The following is a 17,152-nucleotide window of genomic DNA, read 5'->3' as shown; positions in this document are numbered from 1 at the left end:
CTTGACCCTCAAATTCAGCTGCTAATCCTAATCTTGAATTAAATTTGACCAATTTAAATCCAGTTTTTGAATACTGGTTGAAACGCAAACAAATAGCTAAAGAAACTATCTGTTCCTCAGAAGAACGGTCACTGGGATAGAAACAGTTTTCTCTCCACAGATGCTGCCAGATCTGCAGAGTTTCTCCAGCTATCTCTATTTTCATTTCAGATTTCCAGCATCCATAGTTCTTTGTTTTTTGAATAAAATTTGTTAGCATAACTCAGAGCAGGAGTAGGCCAGCCTACTCTTGGTCCTCCTCTGCCATCTGATAAGATAATGGCTGGTCAGATTGTGGCCTCAAGTTTAATTGTCTTGTCTCTGCCTTCTATGACCTTTTGACTCTGATATCATTGAAGAATCAAACTCATCCTTAAAACTATTCATTGACGCTGCCTTCACAGCTCTCGGGGAAGAGTATTCCACAGTCAGTCCTTGTAGAGAAAAAAAATCCTCATCTTCATCCTAATTGAGTCCTTATTTTTTAAAGTGTGCCCTTTAGTTCTATTCACTCCGACACAAGGAAACATCCTTTCAGCACCCACACTATCAATTCCCCACAGAAGTGAATATGTTTCAATAAAAGCACCTCTCATTCTTATAAATTTCCATAGATACAGGCCCAACCTGTCCAATCTTTTCTCCCAAATTAAACCCTTCATCCAGGAATCAGTCAAGTGAAGTTTCTCTGAACTGCTTCTGATGCTATTGTATCCTTTCTCAAATAAGGAAAACACAATTGTTAATCATGCTCCAGATAATCTCTCGGCAACATCATTTACAATTATAGTAAAATGTTCCGACAATAAATTACTACATTCCATTTGCCTTTCTAATAATTTACCGTACCTCCCCATTAATCTTTTGAGATTCAAGTGCAAGGCCCCTCAATCCCTCTGTACCAGAGTTTTTGAGATTCTTCTCCACCAAATTAATACAGCTTTCCTATTCGGCCTGTCAAAGTGGACGACTTCACATTTTCCCATATCATACTTTGTCTGCCATACTTTTATCCATTTGTCTAAACTATAAACTTTTGTAGACTCTTTACGTCCACCTCACAATTTACTTTCTTACCCTGCATTGATATTCTATTTCGAACTCATTATTTCAATGCATTTTCAATAAGCATTTAAAATGAAAAAAGAAAGGAAAAATTAAAAATAGCTCACATAATAATTCACAACTCATCAATTAATTTTGTCCTTAAAGTTCAAATGAACAAGTTAACAGTCACACTCAAACGGTTAGTCTGACTCTGGAAGAAAACATGTTTAAACAATCAGCCAGAAAAGTTTTTCAATATGTTTTTCCAAATTTGCTTGCTCCCAGTTTTCACCCCCTTACCCATCACTGTTGAGATCAGTAACCGCAACAGAATAACCGAAGTATGCAGCCATCTGTGAAAATAACATAATCTCAGTCATCCATTCTCTCTATTGGTAATCAAATATATTAAAATACACAAATTATTTCTTAATACACTGCTGAAACATTTACCTGTTCCCCAGTAAAATTGTGGAGGGATTCCATATTCGCTCCATTTAAAATAGTAACCTGTCAATAATAAATACATGGAATACATCAAAACACAAAAAAAATCATCAAGTAAAACTGGATGATTCCTGTTATGTTGTTAAGCTTTGAAACAGATGATCCATACTGTCTCACCTCAGTCACAAGGCCATGACTTCACACTCTAGGATTGGAATAATCTGACAATTCAGTGCAACACTAAATTGGGTGCTGTGTTGTCAAGAGGTGCCATTGTTTCCCTGTGTAAGATAATTAACGATGTCCTATCTACTCATGATAAAAGATCACCCTCCAATACTTGAAAGAGTTCAGGTATCCGGACCAACCTTACTTCCTTCATCAGCACTCAAATTGTCATTGACTGTTCAAAGTTTGTTAGAACTTGACTGTGTTTGACAGCTGAAAGTTGTTGCAATTTTTTAAAAACTCACTTTTGTTTTCCAAAATAGTATTAATTGTGACGCTCTTAGATGCATTCTCAAAGCACCATATTATGACACATAAAACGTGAATTTGCTAGTAATAAAAAGATAAAGTCGCCATAGTCCCAGGGGACAGTAAGATTGCTCTGATGGACTGGTTTAACCTGAGGGCTGTGAAATTATAAACAGCTTTAGAGATTGTCAAAAGAAAACAAAGTTCTTTATGCAGTTTTACAGCTGAGCTGGGAAACCTCATTATCAAAACCATACACAGCAGCTTGGAGTGGTCAGTGATTTTACAGCCTCACCAGTTAAGTGTTTGATTTTAAGATTTATATATCTTAACATAGTTGTTTTTGTGAATCAATAATAGTTGGTAGAGTGAGTGTTTATTTTTTATGTTTTACTGACATCTGCCCCTTGATTGAATTTTTCACATAAAAGATAGGTACTAAGTTATCCTAGAGCAGTGTTCTTGACTGTGCTAACACTGAGTTTTTGAGAAAGTATGTAGCGATTGTTTTTTGGATATATTCTCAGTCTGTAGATTGCTTAAGGTGCAGAGTGATGTGTTCTTCCTGTTGGATGTGGGAGATGAGGGACAATTTCAATGTGGCTGGAGATTATGTCTGCAGCAAGTGTGTTTGGCTGTGAATCTTATTGTATTGCATGGATCATTGGAGTGGCAGTTAGAGGTAATGAGGAATTTACAGGAGCTGGGGGTGGGATGGATAGAGGCTTCAGGAAGGTAGAAAAACTGCAGATACGGTCAGGTAGAAAGGTTACCACGAGGAAAGGTAGGAGAGGTGGGCAAGTAATGTAGGAGTCTCCTGTGGCTATTCCCATCTCAAACAAGTACGCTGTTTTGGATAATTTTGGGAGTGATGGTCTCTTAGGGGAATATAACCAGACAACCAGATTTCTGTTACCAAGACTGATGAAATGAGGGGTACGCCAGGTTCCAAGTGATTGATTGTAGCAGGGAACTCTCTACTCAGAGGCACAGGCAGGTATTTCTGTGGCCGACAGTGAGAAATCAGAATGGTGTGTTGCCTCCGTGGAACCATGGGTCAAGGATGTCTCGGAGAGAGTACAGAATATTCTCAACGGGGAGAGGGATCAGTAGGTCAGCGTAGACATTAGGACAATTAGATAGGTAGAGAAAGGGACAAGGTTGTGCAGAGACAATATAAGAAATTAGGCTGGAGGTTAAAAGGAAGGTGTTTGAGGGTAGTAATATCTAGATTACGCTCAGTAGCGTGTGCGAGAGTAGAAATAGGAGCAGATGAAGGCATGGCTGAGGATCTAGTGCAGGAGGCAGGGATTTACAGTTTTGCATCAGTGAGATCTCTTCTGGGGTAAAGTGAACTATATAAGAAGTAAGGGTTGCATCTAAATTGGAAGGGAACCAATATCCAGCAGAGAGATTTGCTAGTGTTACGAAGGCTTTAAACTAATGGGCGTTGATTTGGTGGTGGTGGTTGGTGGGTGGCGGTGGTAGTCCAAAGTAATAGAAAAGAGACAAGTCTGAGGTTGGTAAGTCTGAGTTGAGAAGAGGAGCAAGTCAAACAAACAGTCAGGGCAGGCAAGAGCAAAGTAGAGAACAAGGTAAGACTGATAAATTAAACTGCATTCATTTCAATGCAAGGTAAGGCTGATGAACTTAGGTAATGGTTAGGAATATGGGACTGGAATGACATAACTGTTACACAAACGTGGCTCAGAGAGGGGCAGCTTAATGTTCCAGGGTATAGATACTTCAGAAAGGACAGATTTGGGGAGGAGGGGGTGCAAGGGAGGACAGGGAGTGGTATTTTTGGTTAAGGATAACATTACAGCTATACACAGGGAGGATACTCCTGGAAGTAAGTCCATGGAAATTATTTGGGTGGTACTGAGAAATAAGAAAGGGATGATCACCTTATTGGGATTGTACAATAAATTTCCCAATAGTTAGCAGGAAATAGAGAAGCAAATGTGGAAAGAAATCTCAGATATCTGTAGGAATAATAGGGTGGTAATAGTCAGGGATTTTGACTTTTCAAACATAGACTGGGACTGCCATTGTGTTAAGGGCTTCGATGGAGAGGAATTTGTTAAGTGTGTAAAAGAAAATTTTCTTATTCAGGTGCAAGTGTGGAATGGGCTGCCAGAGGAAGTGGCGGAGGCTAGTACAATTGTAACATTTAAAAAGGCATCTGGATGGGTATATGAATAGGAAGGGTTTGGAGGGATATGGGCCAGGTGCTGGCAGGAGACACTAGATTGGGTTGGGATATCTGTTCGGCATGGATGAGTGGGACTGAAGGGTCTGTTTCCGTGCTGTACAACTCTCTGACTCTATATGAATGTGCCTACTGGAGAAGCAGTAAACTTGACCTTCTCTTTGGTAATAAGATGGGGCATGTGACAGAGGTGTCAGTGGGAGCACTTTGGGGCCAGCGATCATGATTCTATTAGTTTTAAAATGGTTATGGAAAAGGATTAGACCAGATTTATAAGTTAAAGTTCTAAATTGAGGAACATTAATTTTGATGGTATTAGGCAAGAACTTTCAAAAGTGACTGGGGGAGGCTATTCGCAGTTAAAGAGATGATTGGAAAGTGGAAGGTTTTCAAAAATGAGATAACAAGAATGCAGAAACAGTATGTTCCTAATAGGTGAAAGGCAAGGCTGGTAGGTGTAGGGAATGCTAGAAGCTTAGAGAGATTGAGGCTCCAATCAAGAAACAGAAGGAGGAATAGGTCAAGTACAGACATCTAGGATCAAGTGAATCCCTAGAGGAATATAAGGGCAGTAGGAGTATACTCAAAAGGGAAATCAGGAGGACATAAAGAGCACATGAGGTAATCTTCAGAAGAATACAAAGAGATTCTACAAATACATTAAGTTAAAAATGGAGAGAATAGAGCCCTTTTAAAGATCAACAAGGCTATCCATGTGTGGAATCACAGGAGATTGGTGAGATCCTAAACAAGTATTTACTGAGAAGACAGATACAAAAGCTAGAGAATTTGGGGAAATAAATAGTGACATCTTGAAAGAAGTGTCCATATTACAGAGGAGGTGGCAGTTGATGTCTAAAAATGCATAATGGTGGATAAATCCCCAGGACCTGATCAGGTGTACCTTAGACCATTGTGGGAAGTTGGCAAAGTGATTGCTGGGCTCTTTGCTGAGTTATTTGTATCATGGATAGCTACAGGTGAGGTGCCAGAAGACTGGAGGTTAGCTAACGTGGTGCCACATTTCATGTAAAGAAAAGCCAGTGAACTGTGGTGTGCAGGTCATTGGAGGGGATTCCGAGATATAGGATTTGGAAAGGTGAGGATTGATTAAGGAGAGGGAAATTGCATCTCACTAACTTGATTGAGTTTTTTGAAGAAGTGACAAATAAGATTGATGAAAGCAGAGTTGCAGAAATTGTCTACATGGACTTCTGCAAAGTTCTGCATGATAGACTGATTATCAAGGTGAGATAACATGGAATCCAGGGACAGCTAGCGAACTGGATGCAAAACTGGCTTGAAGGTAGAAAATAGAGGGTGGTGGTGCAGGGTTGTTTTCCAGACTGGAGGTCTGTAACCAGTGTTATGCCATAAGGATAGGTGCTGGGTCCACTGCTTTTTATCATTTATACAATTGATTTGGAAGTTTGCAGATGACACCAAAATAGTAGTGGATAGTGAAGAAAGTTATCTCAGATCTTGATCAGATGGGCCACTGGCAGGTGGAGTTTAATTTAGATAAATGTGAAGTGTTGCATCTTGGTAAGGCAAATCAGGACAAGACTTATACAGTTATTGGTAGGGTCTTGGAGAGTGTTACTGAACAAAGGGGGTGGGGATGCAGGTTCTTAGTTCCTTGAAAATGGAGTTGTAGATAGACAGGGTGGTGAATGTGGTGTTTGGTATGCTTACCATCATTGGTCAGTGCATTGGGTATAGGTGTGGTGAAGGCACTTTTAGAGTATTGCATTCAATTCTGGTCTCCCTGCTATAGGAAGGATGACATTAAACTTGAAAGGTTTCAGAAAATATTTCCAAGGATGCTATTGGGATTGGACGGCTTGTGCTATAGGGAGAGGCTGAATAGGCTGGGTTTTTTTTCCCCCCTGGAGCATTGGAGGCTGAGGAGTGATCTTAGAGAGGTAAGTAAAATCATCAGGGACATGGATGGGTTAATTAACCGAGATCTTTTCCCCAAGGAAGGAGAGTTAAAAACTAGAGGGCACAGGTTTAAGGTGAGAGGGGGAAGATTTAAAAGGGACCTGAGAAGGAACTTTTTCATGCAAATGATGGGGTGTGTATGGAATGAGCTGCTAGAGGAACTGGTGGAGGCTGGTACATTTACAACATTTAAAAAGCATCTGGATGGGTATATGAATAGGAAGGGATATGGGACATATCCACCAAATGGGATATATGGTCAGCATGGAATGAAGGGGCTCTTTCTGTGCTGTATAACTGGATGACTCTATGAAGAGAGGGGAGAGGTTAGGAGGGAGAGTTCCTCATGGTAACCACAGTTGGTGCAGGAATTGAACCCATGTTGTTGGCTTCACTCTGTATGGCAAACTAGCTGTCCTGTCAACTGAGCTAATCAGTTATTTTCTAGTAATCATAATTATTTAGAACATTCCTGAAATACTGATATATAAAATAAGCACTTCTTACATAGCCTAAGGACTTTGCTCCTCTTGGGATGCCAGTTACAAAATCTGAAAGAAAAAGAATTTTTTTACTACATTAAAATCAAAATTTCTGTATCAAAATCAATTGACATATACAGCACAGAATGTTTGTCTACTAATATATTACACCACACAATGACAGTATAAAGACTTGGCTCACAATCTCTCATTTAATCTCCTGCTTCTATCTACCAATACATCTATTATAGAAATAATCCCACCACCGCCAATTTTACTTCTTGATATCATTAACAGATCACTGAGTCTAGAAGGAAGTCCACGTTGTTCAATATTTTAAATGGACATACTTCGAAAAGAATGTTCATTTTCAGTGGCACAAAGTACCTCAGCTCAAAAGTGAGAATGGAGAGCTAATAATGGGAAACAAGAAAATAACAGAAGTGTTGAACAATATTGGACAGAGATACTGGATGTGTTGGTTATAAATCTTCCAAAATTGTCTGGATTCTGGAAAGGTCCCAGCAGATAGAAAACCAAAAATGGAACACATCTGTTCAAGAACATCAGGAGCCAGAAACAGGGGGGAGAAAAAAAGAGCCAGCGTGCCTAACCTCTATGATACAGACTATGTTTCAATCATTGAGAAGATAATCACTGGATACATAGAAAAAATATTCAACACAGTCTTGTGAAAAGAAAACTGTGTTTGGCTAATTTCTTTGTATTTGGACTGCCAAGAGGCATATCAAAAGGTGCTATGTGAAAAGTAGACACATAAAAAGTTACTCCAAATAATAAGAGCTCATGTGCTCAGGCTAACATGTTACAGTGGACAGAACACTGTTTATTTAACAGGAAGCAGAGCATCTGAATAAATAGGAGTTTTCCATTTGGCAAACTCATGGACATGAACATGCATATAAGCATACAAATCAGGAGCAATGTTGGACCATTTAATTCCTCAAGCCTGCTCTGTCATTCTATAAGATAACGACTGATCTGATTCCAATACATTTTTGCCTACTCCCTATTATCTTTCACCCATTTGCTTATCAAGAAACTTTATTTTAATTCACTCATGGGGTGTGTGTGTTGCTGGCTGGGCCAGCATTTGTTGCATATTCCTAACTGCTTTTGAGAAGGTAATGGTGAGCTGCTTTCTTGAATCCTGTGGCCCTACTTACTTCTGCTTCAAAATATCCCAGGGCTCGGTTTCCACAAGCATCTGTAATACTGAGTGCTACAGGGATCAGTGCTGGACCTCAATAATTACTAATCGATGTTAGTGACTGACAAGAAAGGGCAGAGTGTATGGTTCCTAAATCATGATAAAGATAGGTAGGAAAGAAAAGTTGTGTGGTGAACAAAGTGAGACTGCAAATAAATTTAGATAAATTAAATGAGTGGGCAGAAATTCAATAGATGGTATATAATGCAAACTTCTTCACTTTCATCAGGAAGAACAGAAAAGCCAAATATTACTTAAATAGAGAAACCGCAGAAGAGAAATCAGGAACGGCTGAGGATCCTGGGATTGTATTCATTGGAGTTTAGAAGATTAAGGGGAGACTTAATAGAAACTTACAAGATAATACATGGCTTGGAAAGGGTGGACGCTAGGAAATTTTTTCCATTAGGCAAGGAGACTAGGATCCGTGGACACAGCCTTAAAATTAGAGGGGGTACATTCAGAACAGAAATGCGGAGACATTTCTTCAGCCAGAGAGTGGTGGGCCTGTGGAATTCATTGCCGCAGAGTGCAGTGGAGGCCGGGACGCTAAATGTCTTCAAGGCAGAGATTGATAGATTCTTGATGTCTCGAGGAATTAAGGGCTACGGGGAGAATGCGGGTAAGTGGAGTTGAAGTGCCCATCAGCAGTGATTGAATGGTGGAGTGAACTCGATGGGCCGAATGGCCTTACTTCCACTCCTGTCTTCTGGTCTTATACATGAAGCTAGCTTTCAGTTACAGTAAGTAATTAGGAAGTCAAACAAAATGCAGACCTTCATTTCAAGCTGAATAATGTTTAAAAGCAGAAGTGCTAATACAGTTCTATAGGGCCTTAATAAGAGCACAACTGTAAGTATTGTTTCCAGATTTGGTCTCTTTTCTTCAGGGAAATAACAGCATTCAAAGCAATTCAGGGAAGGTTCACACGATTGATTCCTGCAATGAAGGGGTTTTCTTATGAAAGGAAGGTTGAGCAGGTCAGGCCTATACGTACTGAAGTTCAGAAGAATGAAAGATTATTTTATTGAAATAAAAGATTCTGAGGTACACTTGACAGGGTAGATGTTGAGACGCTGTTTCTTATTGCAGGGTAATCAAGGAATACAGTTTAAAAGTAAGAGGCTTGCTATTTAAGATGAGGGCAAGGAGGAGTTTCTTCTCTCAGAGAGTTTTGAGAGTATGTGTAGTTCTTTGAACCTAGCCAGCAGTGGTGGCTGCAACATTGCATATGTTCAAGACTGAATTAGGCAGATTTTTAATCAGCAAGGGAGTCAAGGATTATGGTGGCCAGGCAAAAACGTGGAGTTAGGGCCAGAATCAGACCAGCCGTCAGCTTATTAAATATCAACATAGGCTCAAAAGGGCCAAATTGCCTACACCTGCTCCTGGTTCTTATTTTCTTAAGATATGAACTGCAATACATTACATTCTCCTCTGGCAAGCAGAGATTTGATTTCGAATTTTGTAATCATCTTTTAATCTCTGTCAAGTGAGTGGAGACAGAAATCAGGAGAAAACAAACTTACAACGATTTTCTCCTTCCCGATAGGGGGACACAGGGGTCAGTTACATTCCCCTTACTGTGTCATAGACGATGCATTGCCATTGAATCAATTCCATCAACTTCCTGACTTTAGGGTGAGGGCAACTATCTGGTGTTGTGAGCCATTAAAACAAAGATGTTGTTACCTTCTCACTGTCATTAAATATTCAGGATCATCACTTACCTTCTACTGAATCTTTGCTAAAGTTTCCAACAGCAACTGAATAGCCTAATAAGAAATGGCAATGTTTAGAAGATTGGCCAAAGTTGATGCCTGAACATTGTGTATCAAAGACTGCAAATTTATCAAACACTTCTCATTTGATGAAACTATTGTATGTACAATCAATATTGTTCTCAGAAACATTTCTGGCTCCTCTTGATAACTTGGCTTTATATATGACAGTACTCAGAGTCATAGAGATGTACAGCATGGAAACAGACTCTTCAGTCCAACCCGTCCATGCCGACCCGATATCCCGACCTAATCGAGTTCCACCTGCCAGCACCTGGCCGATATCCCTCCAAACCCTTCTTATTCATATACCTATCCAGATGCCTCTTAAATGTTGCAATTGTACCAGCCTCTACCACTTCCTCTGGCAGCTCATTCCATACACGTACCACCCTCTGCGTGAAAAAGTTACCTCTTTAATCTCTTTTATATCTCTCCCCTCTCATCCTATGCCCTCTAGTTCTGGACTCCCATACCCCGGGAAAAAGGTTTTGTCTATTTATCCTATCCATGCTCCTCATGATTTTGTAAACATCTATAAGGTCACCCCTCAGCCTCCAACGCTCCAGGGAAAACAGTCCAAGCCTATTCAATCTCTCCTTATAGCTCAAATCCTCCAACCCTGGCAACATCCTTGTATATCCTTCAAGTTTTACAATATCTTTCCAATAGGAAGGAGACCAGAATTGCATGCAATATTCCAAAGGTGGCCTAACCAAAATCCTGTACAGCTGCAATATGACCTCCCAACTCCTGTACGCAATACTCTGACCAATAAAGGAAAGCTTACCAAATGCCTTTTTTACTTATCCTATCTATCTGCGCCTGCACTTTCAAGGAGTTATGAACCTGCATCCAAGGTTTCTTTGTTCAGCAACACTCCCGAGGACCTTACCATTAAGTGTACCAGTCCTGCTAAGATTTGCTTTCCCAAAATGCAGCACCTCACATTTGTCTAAATTAAACTCGCAAGGGATACTTGCTACAGACGTATTACAAATCCAACAACTGATGTTTTAGAAGATCAAACATATAAAATTACAGATGAAAAACTATTACATATCACATCTTTTCTGATATTATAATTTAAAAACTCTTAATCATCGAATTTTGGACAAACATGTGTCTTGCTTAGAAACGCAATATTCTGGATGTAGGTTTGCTCGCTGTGTTGGAAGGATCATTTTCAGATGCTTCATGATTTAGGTAACATCTCCAGACGACACAGTTGGCACCATGTTAGCCAACCTCCAGTTTTCCAGCACCTCATCTGTGACTACCGATGTTAAAAATATCTCAGCAATGAACCCAGCAATTATTTCCCTAGCTTCCCACAGAGTTCTAGGATGCACCTGATCAGGTCCTGGGGTTATATCAACATTTATGCAGCACCTCCTCCTCTGTAATTTTTCAAGATGTCACAATCTATTTCCCAAAATTATATCTTCCATGTTCTTCTCTACAGTAAACACTGATGCAAAATACTCATTTAGTATCTCCCCCTTCTCCTGTGGCTCCACACATAAAGATCAGCAAGGCAGCCTGAGGGGGCCTGTTCGCTCCCTAGTTACTCTTTTGTCCTTAAATGTATTTAGAGAACCCCTTTGGATTCTCATTAACCCTATTTGTCAAAGCTTTGGCCTACACCAGCCGTGGCACCAGCAGGCCCTACACATTGTGTTTTGGTGATCTGGAGCTGCCAGTATCAGATCGGAAAGCTACTCACATCTGGTTGGTAGTACTTCCTCCGGGTCTACAATTCTGGCAGGAAGCGATCAGCAGCCAATCAGGTGCTTGATCACCAGAAGGTTCAGCATGCTTTCTCACCCTCTCCTGAGGCACAATTAAAATAAAACCTCAAAAGTGTCCTCTAAATTCAAAAGATTTTCTTTCATAACTTGGTACCATAAAAGTTTGTTTCGATGTTCTGCTGATTTCAATCCTATTCCTATAGCAGATGCAATACTGGCCTTTCCTGTCTTGGTAAAAATGTTCCCAACAGCTATCAATTCTAATACATCAAATGCTGTAAGATCTTCATTTTGAAATTATTTTAAATTGTACAAGTTTAAAAAACCCATTATTAAGCTCAATCATATTTGCTCTAGCAGTGTTATTTGAAAAGTAAGGCCCAACTTACCAAGGTAGCTGTCATCAAACGCAGCATTCGCTCCACGAGTTGAAATTTGTTGGGGATATGTTGTGATGATCTCTGATGAATTGTACATTGTCACAATTTCCTGAATTTCATCAGAGATTAATTGACCTGCAGAATTATAAAGTTTACGAATGAACAATACACAAAAATTCTGCAGCACTACATCAAAATCTAATTAAATACTTAATACAGTAAATCTGTATTAATATCTACAATATTACTTTAAGAAAATATACTTTTTCCATGATTTTTAAAAGTTAGGTTATATATATTAAAGTCATGCCTCAAGCATCAAAACAAACCAAATGAGATCAATAGTAAATAGTCAACAAAGCAATTAGTTTCAGTCTACACCCCATAAATGCACAATGTTTTATTATCAAAAATTTGTATTGTAGTTTTACCTTGCCAATAAAAGCTTCCAGGTCCCCCAAGAACCACTCTACCAGCCTATAATTTGTGAAGGAATAAAGACAAACACTGAGATCTGTTCTTTTAAACAGCTATTATCATGCGATATTATACAATTAAATACTCCTGGCAGGGCACATGCCTTACTGTCTGAGGCAAAAGATAGTTTTATCATTAGAATATGGCTTCAAGCTTATAGAAGAAAAATAACATTGTGATGAATAATCTTAATTTATAGCACTTTATCTGTAATCAAAAATATTAAACTGGACCCTCAGTCAATAAATGAAGAGAGAAGAATCATAATGGGGAATTTCCAGATGCAATTCTTGGAAGATGTCATGTTAGTTAATATGAAGAATGAAATCCAATTTTTCTGGGAAGCAAAACCAGATGGTAAATAATTATTGTTTATTATTGACAGATTCTGTGTGATATAGTGGAAACCCACTGATGGTAAATAAAGTTTGAAAAGTTTGCAGAGTCAAAACAAATGCTTGATGTAGACATATAAAAATATTGATGCAAAAAAAAAGTGGCTGCAGGAAGGAAACTGTTACAGAGAGGAAGCCATTGCAGACATAAGCTTTCTCACACAGACAAATCATGAAATTAAAAAAACTCAATGAGAAAGTCACGCTTGTGAGGCAACTTATATGCATGTGGCAAATATTGCTCATAATTGTTTGAAAGGATCATCTATGCGGAGTCAGAAATTATTATATAAAAGATACACTGCATTTTATGGGCTTAATCAGATTTAGCCAAAATGCATTTAAAATGATAAAACACATTCTGTTCCTACCCCTGTAAGGTCAATGCTGAAACCTCCTTGACAAAATCCTTGACCATCAGCTCCAGTTTTACCTTAGAAAAAGAAAAACATGAGGCATGCGTTATTGTTGAGATATGCTTTTAAAATGATTTCATGGTGCTAACATTACTTTTTCACTGAAAGGGCAGGGTAACATGAATGGGGAAATACATTCTTTTGCATAGTATCAACAGTTAAAATGCTGAAAATTTGGAAAGTGAACCCAAGTCACCACAACCCTCCCACTTCCATCTTTAATGAAAAGCCATCACTGGAGGCAGTTGGTGGGCAACCTTTTAAAGCGAGGTGCCTATTCCATTTCATTTTTTTAAGTTTCTGGGATAAAAGAAAACTGGAAAAAAATACTAGCGAAGTCTCTTTATTGCTTATCTCATGGACCAAGAGGAGCAGGAGTATTGCTCCAGACTAGCATTTAACCTTTTAAACTGCATCTCTCCCGATCTTTCAAAATACCCTCACTCTCCCTTCCTCCCACCTTCTCTGCCTCCCCTCACCATGCCAGAATGCCACAATTTCCCAATTTCCTACCTTTGGAACAACTAAACATTTTCATGTGTGTGTAGACAGCCAGATAGATAATGTCAATACCTCACACCCATCACTAGATCCAAGATCACTTCTTAAATGGAGGCCTCCAACAGTTGACCAAACAAAAAAAAAGTTTACGCTGTGAGTAAAAGAGAAGGCGTGCTACACTCTCAGAGGTACTATCTTTCAGTGGATAAGTTAAACAAGGCCTAGTTTACTTTCTGAAAGGGGTGCAAATGATTCTATTACACTATTTCAAACAGAATACTGCCATTGACCAGGTCAACATTCTTCAAATCTATAACATTTAAACAGATTATTTGGTCGTTATCACACACTACATTGTTTTAAATTTATATTATTCTTTCACAGGACATATTCATTGCTGGCTGGGACAGCATTTATTGCCCATCCCTAACTGCCATTGAATGGTGCTGGCGAGCTTCCTTCTTCAAGTCCTGGAGCCAATGAGGGGTAGGAACACCCACAGTGCTGTCAAGAAGTGAGTTCCAGGATTGTGCCCCAGCACCAGTCAAGAAGCAACAACATAACTCCAAAACAGTTGGTGTGTGGCTTGATGGGATCTAGCAGGTCATGGTGCTCCTATGCATCTGCCCATCTTGGGCTGAGGTTGCCATTTGAAAGATACTATCTCAGGAGCCTTAATGAGATGCTATGGTGAATCTTGTAGATGGTATGCATTGCTTTCACTGTATGTTTCTTGTGGAAGGAATAAATCTTTAAGGTGGTGGATGGGGTACCAATCAAGTGGTACCAACCAACCCTGTCCTGGATGGGGTCCTGCTTCTTGAATATGAATGGAGCTGCATCCATCCAGCCAAGAGAAAGAGTTTTTGATGCCACTCCTGAGCTGTGCCTTGTCAACATATTTTGGGTGTCAGAAGATGAGTTATCTACCAAAGAATTCTGACCTTCTCAACTATTTTTGTAGCCACAGTAATTACATGACTGGGTAATGAAAACTCCCAGGATGTTGAAATTGAGGGATTTAGCAATAACAATTCCATTAAGTGTCAAGGGGAGGTGGTTAGATTCTGCCTTGTTAGAGATGGTCATTGCCTTGCACTTGGATGGTGTGAATCTTTTGACTAGGTCTTACAACCTATGAACATGGACTCCCACAGTATCTGAAGAGTTGCAAGCGTTATGGAACATTGTGCAATCATCAGCAAACATCCTCAATTATGACCGAATGACGTAAGGCAAGTCATTGATAAATCAGCTAAGGATTCTTAAGTTTAGGAAGTGAGACAGCTTACCGTAAGCAAATCTGCTTGTGTTTCCTGTGTTAAAATATTGCTTTTACTTTAAAAGGGCTTCAATTAGCCATGAAGTGCTTTGGGACACTCAGAGGTTATGAAAACATCTGTATAACTGGAACTCGTTTTTTATATATAAAGAACAAAATTCTTGATCTCATTCAGTTTGGCACCAGAGTATAGTTCAGCTGTTGCCAACCAGAAAGAATTGGGATTATATTGGGCTGCACTCAAGTCCCTCTCAGAGGTCCACTGAACAAAAGGCCAATTTATTTGAATGAAGGACAATTTGGTGCTGCAGAACCACCATGTCAATGAACACTGCTTCTGTACTTTTTAAAAGTAGTTTGAAACATTTCTGATGAGGACCTAATGACATCTATTCATGCTTAAAAGAAACTACACTACGTTTTTGATCAACCTTTTCTTGTGAAGACCCTATTGACACAGGGATCAGATGAGATAACCACTGTTACATGGGAATGCAGGCAGGGAATTTGACCCTAATGAACAGAGATTGCAACCACAGCTGAATATTTTATATTGAAACCATTATAACACTCCGAAATACTAGTTGCAAATAACTCTCAGTAATTTTGGCAGCTTACTTATTTTTCCATAAAAGTCGTTGGAGATACTTTAAAGCAAAGTTTGACATAAATCACAAGTAATCCAGTGCTAATTAACTATTAAACTGCAAAGTAGAATCAAGCAGAATGCAGGAAGTTAAAATCTAAGTTAATGATTACTTCTTTACTAGTTTAACAGTGTCGCGCAGAAATTTCAATGACTGTTTCAAGTCAGCTCCCAAAAGATAGATGAGAGGGAATGACATGGGCAAAACTAACAAAAAAAGTATACTCCACACCCACTGCACTCCATCACTTCAGCCAATTGTTATGAATGGATGCCATGTTGATTTCTTGCACTGACTAGTTCAGGAGTCTCATCTATTCGCCAATTACTCTTCATGCGCAAAGTAATTTCTATTAGCCTTAAATACACACTGTTTTACAACAGTTTGAATCCTTCGACCATTACAGATACTCAAGATAAAAATTTTGTAGAAAACACAAGCAAAACAATTGGAAAAGAGAACCTAAATTGAAACTTAATGTCCCAATTGGTGATAACCCATTGGAAAACAGAGCTTGTTTTGATTGTGATTTCCAGGCACTGACATTGATGAAAGATTATTGTCTATGCTCTCCTGAATTTCTAATGAGCTGCTGACAAAATGGTTGACTCCCCCCCCCCCCACCAATAATGATTAGATTAGATTACCTACAGTGTGGAAACAGGCCCTTCAGCCCAACAAGTCCACACAGACCCTCCGAAGAGCAACCCACCCAGACCTATTCCCCTACATTTACCATGACTAATGCACCTAGCGCTACAGGCAATTTAGCATGGCCAATTCACCTAACCTGCACATCTTTGGGAGGAAACCAGAGCATCTGGAGGAAACCTACACAGACATGGGGAGAATGTGCAAACTCCACACAGACACTTGCCCAAGGCAGGAATTGAATGCAGGTCCCTGGCGCTGCGAGGCAGCAGTGCTAACCGCTGAGCCACCATGATGTCCAATGCAGCGGACCTCAAAAAGCTTTACTCCCGTAAGATTTTAAAAAATGACAAAGTGTTGCTTGTGTTTAAAAAAAAAATTCACAATGTCTATAAATACAACAGTAAAAATGTTTCTGACCAGTCTTTGAAATGGCTTCAGTAAAGGATCCTCTTGGTTACAATAACTTCTCCAATAGGTTTGGTGTTTATGCAATGTTAGAAAATCAGCTATTCAATTTTAAAGTGGTATCCATGAGGGTGCAGTGAGAAATCATCCTCCAACTAACCTGATCGACATGGTGCATACTCCACTATCTTATCCCCATCCGCAAGGAAGCAGGTACCCACTGGTTCACGCTCTTGGCGACTTAAGGTTCTCCAATGATAACGAGGAGCACAAGCCTGGGCACACATAAATATTAGTGATGGCTAGGATATTCCAGCACTTCATTATCAATAAGCTAAGTAACATCCAACTTTAGGTTCTTAATTTGAATATTACACAGCAGTAATTCTACAAATGGAAACACTACATAGCAGAATACTTGAAAATATTTTTACAAGTCAATGAATGCCACATAAAGGCGACCTCAAGAATAAGGCAGTAATGTAACTTTTAAAATGGTTTACCTTCTACCAGAAAGTACTATTACTGATGGGGTAAGAGAGAACCTTCCTTCCTGTCTGTCCTTTTCAAAAGCCGACTGATTA

General features: G+C 39.4%; 1 protein-coding gene across 1 annotated transcript in view; it reads right to left on the bottom strand.

Moving 5' to 3' along the window:
* The window catches only part of itgav (integrin, alpha V), a 134,813-nt gene that overhangs the window by 63,648 nt on the left and 54,013 nt on the right, over window positions 1–17,152 (bottom strand). Inside the window, exons 4-11 of the mRNA XM_060827351.1 lie at window positions 16,729–16,843; window positions 13,035–13,096; window positions 12,223–12,268; window positions 11,801–11,926; window positions 9,610–9,654; window positions 6,674–6,717; window positions 1,540–1,596; window positions 1,387–1,439 (exon numbers count right to left, since the gene is read on the bottom strand). Of these exons, the coding sequence (XP_060683334.1) occupies window positions 1,387–1,439; window positions 1,540–1,596; window positions 6,674–6,717; window positions 9,610–9,654; window positions 11,801–11,926; window positions 12,223–12,268; window positions 13,035–13,096; window positions 16,729–16,843 (548 nt within the window). The remainder of the gene's footprint in view (window positions 1–1,386; window positions 1,440–1,539; window positions 1,597–6,673; window positions 6,718–9,609; window positions 9,655–11,800; window positions 11,927–12,222; window positions 12,269–13,034; window positions 13,097–16,728; window positions 16,844–17,152) is intronic.

This window comes from Hemiscyllium ocellatum, chromosome 7 (genome assembly GCF_020745735.1).
Source record: "Hemiscyllium ocellatum isolate sHemOce1 chromosome 7, sHemOce1.pat.X.cur, whole genome shotgun sequence".
In the NCBI taxonomy this organism is placed as follows: Eukaryota; Metazoa; Chordata; class Chondrichthyes; order Orectolobiformes; family Hemiscylliidae; genus Hemiscyllium; species Hemiscyllium ocellatum.
The sequence above is the reverse complement of the archived record's forward strand: the minus strand, read 5'-3'. Positions and strand labels throughout refer to the sequence as shown.